Here is an 8594-nt window from a genome sequence, read left to right as displayed (position 1 = left end):
AAAACTTAATCCACAGTTATTTTTGATGAACTATTGATCCTCTATGGCAAAATTATGCTCTCTGGTGTATTTTGAACATTTAGGGCGGGCTCCTGTGGTTGGATAAAAAGTAATTTAGATTAGTATTTTTTGCCTCTTGGTCACCCTACAGGTGTGGGCCCAGCCCCTGACTCACACAATTGACCAGTCACATTTATTTATTATGCAGTTTTTGTTCTTATTAATCAGTTACCAAATCAAGGCAGGGCCCCCCAATTAACCATGTGGTCCCCCTACCACCTGTTCTCCCCCCCATCTGATGATTGGCAGAGCGGCGGCAGACTGTCTATACTCATCGAGAGCGGGCTCCTGAGTCTTCCTGTGGTTGGCAGTTGCAGTGAAAAAATATCAAATATATACTACATATACAGTGTATAATATATTCAGAATGGCGCCGGGGGAGATGGTTGCCGTTTTATGGTCTTCTAACCAATTGTGCTTTTTTTTTGTTGCTTTATTTGTAACTTATTTTGTGCATAATGTTTTTGCCACCGTCTCTTATAACCGAAAAGAGCTTACTCACCTCATACTGGATGAAAACATTTTCTTTAACGAGTTGGACACAAAGGATTTACTTCAGACACCCGACAAGGCCCTAAAAATTGTCAGACTCCAGCCACCCTAGTCATAGAATGATCTCTCTGCTACCGCACGGCAAGTGGTACCGGAGCTCCAAGTCTAGGTCCAAAAGGCTTCTTAACAGCTTCTACCCCCAAGCCATAAGACTCCTGAAAAGCTAATCAAATGGCTACCCAGACTATTTGCATTGCCGTCCCCCCCACTCCCACATTGACTCTTTGCCAGTACCCTCTGTACAGTACTGTTATTTTACAGCTGCTCTTTAATTATTTTTTACTTAACTTATTTTTCTTAGCTGCATTGTTGGTTACGGGCTTGTAAGTAAGCATTTCACTGTAAGGTCTACACCTGTTGTATTCGGCACGTGACAAATACAATTTGATTTGATATACTGTATATATACTTACTTGTTTTTGCTGCCTCTTGGGCCCCCCACGGCATGGGCCAAGGGGCTTCAGCCCCAGTAAGCCCCTGCATTATTCTGGCCCTGACTCCACTGGCTTCCAGTCCAACCTTTCATCCACGACAAGACCATGGTACTTGCCTACGGAGCAGCAAGAGGAACTGCCCCTCCCTACTTTCAGGCTATGCTCAAACCCTACACCCCAACCCGAGCACTCCGTTCTGCCGCCTCTGGTCTCTTGGCCGCAGCTGCCGCCCCGCCAAAATAATATTGTTTTGTAGTTTGCAGGCTTGTTTCTTCAAGAATGTACCTAAAATAATAAAAGGTACTGCAAGTTCTTACGTGTAGTGGGCGTGTGTACACTGAATCGGGGTACATAATTGGCCATGGCCATGATAGGCAGCTTTGGGGATCAAATCAGAGGCCCCCTAAATGAAAGGTCGTTTTTTGTTTAACGGGTACTATAAAACCAACCACGAGTTGGCGTTGTATGGGAGAATCCATCTTGAAGAGTATTTTTTGATTGTGTGATCACTAAGAGGCTTTAGTGGATTATTTTCCATCTATTCATCTTATTGCTATTTGTGTAAGTACCATAAGAATAACTATTTTCGTTATTTCGGTGTTAGGCATAAATGTGGCTGTAATATTTGAGTAGCAAAACAGCTCGCATGGCCTTCGCATTACGTAACGGAGTGGTAATGGTTCATGCTAACGGTTTATCTGCGCGATACAGTTACATTGACGATATTTGGTTGTTACATTCAGTCAGTGCAAAAATTGATATTTTGTTGCACCCTCATTCGATGAGTCGATTGCCATGTATCGCTTGCATTCCGGGGACATTGTCTCCCATACATTTACAAAAAACTATGTTGCCAGCCAAAATGGTGGGGGAGTGTATTCACTGGCATAGCATAAATGGCGAAGCATGTACGGCGACTGGGTTACATAACTGTACAGGTCCTTTTGTAACAATGTTTCATTTTGTGCAGGAAAGGGGAACCTAACTATTACAAAATGTCTGACACCGAGCAACAGTTTATGGAAACATCAGAAAACGGCCACGAAGGCGAGGATGATTTTAGCGGCGCAAAGACAGCCGATGGAACGGAAGAGACCGAAATCCTGAATAAAGGCGAGGAAGAGACCGAAGCCTGCATAGAAGACGAGGCGGCAGTAGAGGGAGAAGATTCGCAAAATGGTGCCACTGAAGGCGAAGGCGGGCAGATCAACGCCAGCAAAGGCGAGGAGGATGCAGGGTGAGCACAGAAATATTTTCGATCTCGGCAGAATGCTAATGGTTTGCATCGCTCCTTTGTTCGGTCTGGCTTTGTTGGCGCCATGTGGGGAGCAGGGGGAGGGGGGGAACTTCCAGCAGCGATCAAATGTAACACTCCCTCGCCGGCATTTGTATATTTTTGCAGGGCTAGGTTATTTATTCTGTTTAGGGCACACACCGGACTTTCTGGTCAGATATTTGGGGTTAATGATGTGGTTTTGGACATACAGTAGTAGGCCCAGCCTATCTACAACAGCAATGGCTACTGATTTGTAGAGTACTAGATTCAGCCGCGGGGACAATCTTTTTTTTTGTTGAGCGGTTGGCCAGGGGGCCAGAACGTAATTACAAATAATTTATGGACTGCAAAAAGGTCAAAATAAATATATGCGTGTTGTTGACTAAAACATAATTTCAAACCATGTTTGTATTTGTATACGATTATGTTTGGAGATATTTGGGAACAGATTTCTTAAATCAATCACTTGAAGCTGGTTTCCTTGTGGTTTTTAGTCTTCTGTCTAATAATGAAAATTCACCCACCCAACAAAAAAATATATGAATTTTTTTTCTCCGAATTTGGGGGGACAAATATAACCAACCACAGGCCAGAATCGTCCCACTGGTTGCCAGTTGGGAAACCCTGTACTAGATGTTCCCAAACCCTTTTAGAGCAGTTGTTACCCAACCATCATATTTAGTCAGTTATCCTTTTTTCTTTGCTAGGAAAATGTTTGTTGGAGGACTTAGCTGGGACACAAGTAAGAAAGATCTTAAAGATTATTTCTCTAAATTCGGTGAAGTGACGGACTGCACCATAAAGATGGACCAGCAGACAGGCCGGTCAAGAGGCTTTGGCTTTATTCTATTCAAAGAAGCAGTCAGTGTAGACAAGGTAAGATAACAACATGTTTTGGGGGTTTGTTACTTTTATCTAAGGACTGTAATGCATATTGAATGTCAATGTTCCCATGTGGAATATTACAACTTGGCAACATGCCTGCAGTCCTACAACTATTTGCCATTCTTCATTCTCTGACCATTTTTCCTTTTTGTCTAGGTTTTGGAACAGAAGGAACACCGGCTTGACGGACGACAGATCGACCCCAAGAAGGCCATGGCTATGAAGAAGGAACCCGTAAAGAAAATCTTTGTTGGTGGCCTCAACCCAGACACAGACAAGGAAGTTATCCAGGAGTACTTTGGAACCTTTGGCGAGGTACAGTATCAACATCTATCTTTGGGGGTAACACTGACATGGTGGTGTTTTAACAGTAATTGTTTTATTTTACTTTGACCTGCAGATCGAGACAATTGAGCTTCCACAGGACCCAAAGACGGAAAAGAGAAGGGGGTTTGTGTTCATCACGTATAAGGATGAAACTCCTGTCAAAAAAGTGCTAGAAAAGAAATTCCATAACGTCAGTGGAAGCAAGGTAACAATTGTAATGCAGTCAATGCATTGCAGGGTTGTGTCTCTTTTTGTACGTTTGATTGCAGATTTGGGATTTCCTCTTACTTTCAAATTAAGCTTTAGATTTCTGTGTAGAACAAATTCTGAGGTTTCCTCGGGTAACATGTAACCCTCACATTGAAGATCCATGCAGTGGGTGTGGTAAAGGTTTTTTCCATGTCTAACTTAAGTCTTCATGTTACTGATCTGTTCCAGTGTGAGATTAAAATAGCACAGCCCAAAGAAGTGTACCAGCAGCAGCAATATGGAGGCCGTGGAGGTGGTGGTGGTGGTGGTGGAGGAGGAGGAGGAGGAGGAAGGGGCAGGGGCCGTGGAGGTGAGTATCTACACCAAACGCCTTGTGTGGATTTAACCTGGCGAAACGGGTTCTAAAATAGGCTCCTCTCACCCCAGTCCCAAGATCAAAGTAGTTGCTTGTATAACTATGCTCTATGTGCTTCTAATCACTGTAACTTAATCTTCTCAGGTCAGGGCCAGAATTGGAACCAAGGTGGCGGATACAACAACTACTGGAACCAGGGCTATGGTAACCAGGGCTACGGCTACGGTGGACAGCAAGGCTACGGCGGATATGGAGGCTACGGCAACTACGACTACTCCGCTGGATACTATGGCTATGGGGGTGGCTACGACTACAGTAAGCGATAACCACCCAAAAAACACAAATGTGAGAAACTTTGTTGGTCCTTGTCGTACGGAAGACACTCAGTCCCTTTCTTTCTTGTCCTCCAGACCAGGGCAATGCAGGCTATGGGAAAACTCCAAGACGTGGAGGCCACCAGAGTAGCTACAAGCCATACTGATCACATGTAGTGCAGGTATGCATTTTTGCATCATCTATGGTGATATGACAATCTAGCTGTAACCATTTGTGCCTTTTGACTCCAAAATTTCTCCCATCTAGTCTGATCCCATTCAAACGTTTGTTAACGGGGGGAAGTGGGTGGGGAGGGTCTGCAATTCATTAATAATGGACTCATTCCATGTGCCAACCATTTTAAGATGCATCCCTACAAACACTACTTGATCAATAAGGGTTGAGGTGGTGGTTGACCCAGTATAAGCATTAGGGCCTTTCCGATGGGGTGCTAGGTATGGCAGCTAGGTGTCATGTCCCCTTTGACGTTCTCCCCACTCTGAGTGTTCATTTTTAATAGAAGTATACAACTGTTAAGTCATTCATAAACATCATGGTGTCCATGTGTAATACTAAATGCCATTTGGTTATGCTCAGTAACTGTAAGCACCATGTTTCTCTCTTAAGGTCTTAAGTAAATAAGAAAAAAGAAACCCATGGTCCGGCCACAGCGAACATGGGCTYTGGCTTTTCCTTTGGAGTTGGCAGAAATTTGGACTCATGCTCCATATGTACAGATCAAGTGAGGAACTGGGGAAGCAAATGTCACTTTTCCTCCTTTTTATTTTATTTTATATTGTTTTGTCCATTTACATTTCCAGAGATGGAAGTGTTATTTTTACTGTACTTTTTGGTACCTTTTTGAATCTAATGTATTGTGTGGTTGTATTTTACATGTCTACTGGATTTGCCAACAAACATGAGCAGAGCTTTCAGAAGCTTTTGAAATAAAACAATTACATTTTTTTTGTTATTTCTAGGATTAGTAAAACATTTTCCCGTGCTAAGTGTTTGACGCGAGTTGCATGGCTTCAGATGTGGGGTGAGGTGAAATAAGAGATTTTAAAAACTAATCAAAGGTTTCATTGTAAGCTTGTTTAGTGAATGCTTGCATTTGGCTAGTAGACGAGGACAACCAGCATTAGTTTTTTGGCTTTTAAGGAGGTCCCCCCCATCTTCTCTGTAATTTTAAAAGTGGCTTTACTAGTGTTACATACGATACAGTACAACTGAGCGCAAGCCTGTAAATGTAAGTAGAGGGCCTTCCCTTTCTCTCTGGAAACTCATTCCTCTAGTGTCTTGGGCAAATTGGTAGAAATAAACTTTTGGTTTATATTACACGTGGATCCTTTTGTTATCATTTATAAACCCTCCCCCTAATGCTGTTTTGGTTACTGTTAACTGCTTTGTACTGTTAAATGGATTACTTGTCCTGTCTTGGGTAAGGTTAAAATCGTGCCGTACAGATGGATGCCTCTCTGGGATGCGGTGGCAGATACTTTGCTGGCAGAGGGATAACTGGCTCAGTCAATGGGTTGAAAGCTGTGCTACGTAGCCTGCGCGTCGATTTACTTTTCCGAGCTAGCTGATCTTACCCCACTATGGATCTGACGTTGAACTACAGTATTTGGTATGGTTTTTATAGGTGGATAAGTCAAGGTAATAACTAGTCCTCTGGTAAGTGCACGCCCACCCCCATACATTGTCTGTCATCAATACAGTCATGTGTACAAAGTCACTGTTGCCATGCAATGTTGCAGTTATCAAGATCAGCTGGAAGTGACCTCATCAGTCTGCCTGGGCCGGTGTCCATTTCACATCAAGTAGGCTTTACACAGGTAGCCCAATTCTGATTATTTTTCCCACTAATAAATTGGTCAACTGACCAATCCCAGATTGTTTCACAGAGCTGATCTGATGTGGGGAATAAAATATCAGAATTGAACTGCCTGTGTAAACGCAGCCTAACATACACTTTCCTACTGTATCAGTAGACCTTTGTGACCACTTCTTGATCCAGTAGTTGCTATGTGATTGTATTTCTTTCCACAGGGAAGTATAAATGTGAGGCTCACGACTTTAGTGTCTTATAGTAGAAATGTATTGCCTTTCTGTTGCATATGTCACTGCTTCTCTTATATCCCTCATGCAGAATCAAAAGCAGTCACTAATTTCACTTCATGAACTGTCTCAACATTCTTGTGTTGGTAGATCTAGTAGTGTATTCTTAATGTCTTAACAATTTGGCTTTTTATCCTTAATTGTGGTATGGATCCTTGAGATTGGCTGTGTTGAATAAGTCTGCGTTCCTTTTATTTTCCACCATGATGACTGCAGTTTGTATGAAAAGCAAAAGACCCAAGTTCTGAGACCATATCCACAAAGAACCTCAAAGTAGGAATGCTGATATAGGATAAGTTTAGCCTTTTTAGATCATAAATACCATTTCTATGGACAGATCCAAGATAAGCACTTCTACTTTGAGAGGATTTGTAGATACGGGACCAGGTGCTCTGCCCTATGAAATCCAATGTCTGAGAAATGCACTTTTGACGGTTAGTGAAATCTCCTGGATGAGTACATCACACTATCAACAACACTACCTCTGACTCCTTCTGATTGTGACCAATTCTTACTGTCTGATGCAATTAAATCTTTCTACAGGTTTGTACAAACCTTAGAAATCTCCACTGTCCAGTTTTTGATGACTGCGCTCCATGTCTGAAAAGGAAAGTAGAATTGTCAGCAGGTCCCTACACACCTGCTTAAGTGGTGTGTAGTATGGATCCGTCAAGACTGTTGTGTAAGTGCCATTGGCCAGGTTCAGAAATGGTCCCCCAACACTTCTGTGTCGGCAGATATAAGGAATCAGGTCGGTGTAAGCTCTGAACTTTAAGTTCTGCAAACACTGCAGTTGTGGAGGCTAAGTCGACTTGGGTTTAAATGTTTTGTTGCGACTGGGTATTCTGTCTCCTTAAGTATAATAAATGTGTAAATGTATTGTAATAAGTCAGGGCTATAGGGTAAGTGTTCCAGTTACCTGTGAGGATGTGGTGTATCCTGTCTGCCACCAAGTCTGCGTCCTCCATACTGAAGCACATGGGAGGTTTAAACTTGACAATGTTCTCCCAGGGTCCGTCTGTACTGACACAGATGCACTCCTCTTTCAGTCTGGAATGGGAGACGAGACCAAAGGATATTTCTGCTTACAGGTTCTCTTCTAAAAGTAATGCAAAGATTTATACCAAAATACAAATAGTGTTAACTCCACTGAATTGTGACTGCAGCAAACACTGACACACTGATATGTTTGCAAAGTTGTTGCTTCCTAAGGCCTTGTAGCAGTAAATTACCAGTCTGAACACTCACCTGAAAACATCACCCTGCAGCTGGAAGACCCAGAAATGGCTACCCACACGCCCAAAACCTGTTTGCACCTCGTCTGCCACAAACACTCCCCCTGCAGAGGGCCCATATCAGAGAAATACCAACGATAAAAGTAATTGCTTTTACTATCACAATGGCCTCTCAATCTTCACTCAAATGAGGTTTTGACTCTTGTCCTTTTCTTCACCGATGAGAAAATGGTAAAGTATAATAGTGCACTAATATTGTATGCTCAGAGGCAGTACCTACTCTGCTACTTTAGTTGAGTATCCCTTGGGCAAGAGTTTTGGCCTCCCAACACTGGGTGACAACTCAGCAAAAAATTATATGCACTAGTATTGAGGGGCCGGGGAGTATATTTAGAGAAAATGCATGTGAAAAGGAAGCGGAACAGTAGTTTGTGTGATGTGAGAAACCGTACTGGTCAAGCACAATGATGTCTTCATGTTTGGTGTACTGGTGGGCCAAGTGTAGTGCTATATCATTGGCCTCAGAACTGTTGGGAGACATATATATTACATTATTCTTATATCTTACGCGGATGTCATTGGGGCTGTGCTTCAGGAGGAAGTTGTAGGATATGGTGTCTTACCTTGAGTTGACAAAATAGGAGACAGCTTGTCGGCATACTGAATGATGTTGTCGTGAAGGAATTACGAATTGGCATTCAGAAGCTCCATCTGCGTTGTGGCTGCTTGTGTGATGCTGGGATGATAGTGACCCACTCTCGGTGCATAGGCGCAACAGATCCAACGTTGTCAAAGTTTCATTACATACAATTACCACTAGGAGG

At 42.8% G+C, this 8594-nt stretch overlaps 1 protein-coding gene and 1 long non-coding RNA gene across 3 annotated transcripts; one reads left to right on the top strand and one right to left on the bottom strand.

Moving 5' to 3' along the window:
* Positions 1 to 1491: 1491 nt before the first annotated feature.
* Positions 1492 to 5752, top strand: LOC111965380 (heterogeneous nuclear ribonucleoprotein A/B). 2 transcript variants are annotated; one of them, XM_023989546.2, is made up of 9 exons: positions 1493 to 1607; positions 2017 to 2283; positions 3030 to 3198; positions 3364 to 3522; positions 3608 to 3739; positions 3973 to 4093; positions 4244 to 4414; positions 4510 to 4595; positions 5042 to 5752. In XM_023989546.2, exons 2-8 carry the CDS (start codon positions 2042 to 2044, stop codon positions 4578 to 4580), a joined length of 1065 nt encoding a protein of 354 aa, XP_023845314.1. In that variant the 5' UTR covers positions 1493 to 1607; positions 2017 to 2041; the 3' UTR covers positions 4581 to 4595; positions 5042 to 5752. The 2 variants fall into 2 exon arrangements, with proteins under 2 accessions (XP_023845316.1, XP_023845314.1); XM_023989548.2 differs by lacking the exon at positions 4510 to 4595 and having other exon boundaries at positions 1492 to 1607.
* On the bottom strand, positions 5192 to 7744 carry LOC139027908 (uncharacterized). The gene is made up of 2 exons (XR_011480065.1): positions 7455 to 7744; positions 5192 to 7135 (listed from the first exon to the last, which is right to left on the bottom strand). It is a non-coding gene; the product is annotated as an uncharacterized lncRNA (long non-coding RNA).
* Between the last annotated feature and the right edge of the window lie 850 nt (positions 7745 to 8594).

The sequence above is a fragment of the Salvelinus sp. IW2-2015 genome, linkage group LG6.1 (genome assembly GCF_002910315.2).
Source record: "Salvelinus sp. IW2-2015 linkage group LG6.1, ASM291031v2, whole genome shotgun sequence".
In the NCBI taxonomy this organism is placed as follows: Eukaryota; Metazoa; Chordata; class Actinopteri; order Salmoniformes; family Salmonidae; genus Salvelinus; species Salvelinus sp. IW2-2015.
The sequence above is the reverse complement of the archived record's forward strand: the minus strand, read 5'-3'. Positions and strand labels throughout refer to the sequence as shown.

Excerpts from the sequence above, each read along its gene's own strand:
- LOC111965380 (XM_023989546.2), top strand. The coding sequence starts at position 2,042 with ATGTCTGACACCGAGCAACAGTTTATGGAAACATCAGAAAACGGCCAC. Across the intron at positions 3,523-3,607 it reads ACTTTGGAACCTTTGGCGAG|ATCGAGACAATTGAGCTTCC; the intron begins GTACAGTATCAA and ends TTTGACCTGCAG. Across the intron at positions 4,415-4,509 it reads TGGGGGTGGCTACGACTACA|ACCAGGGCAATGCAGGCTAT; the intron begins GTAAGCGATAAC and ends CTTGTCCTCCAG.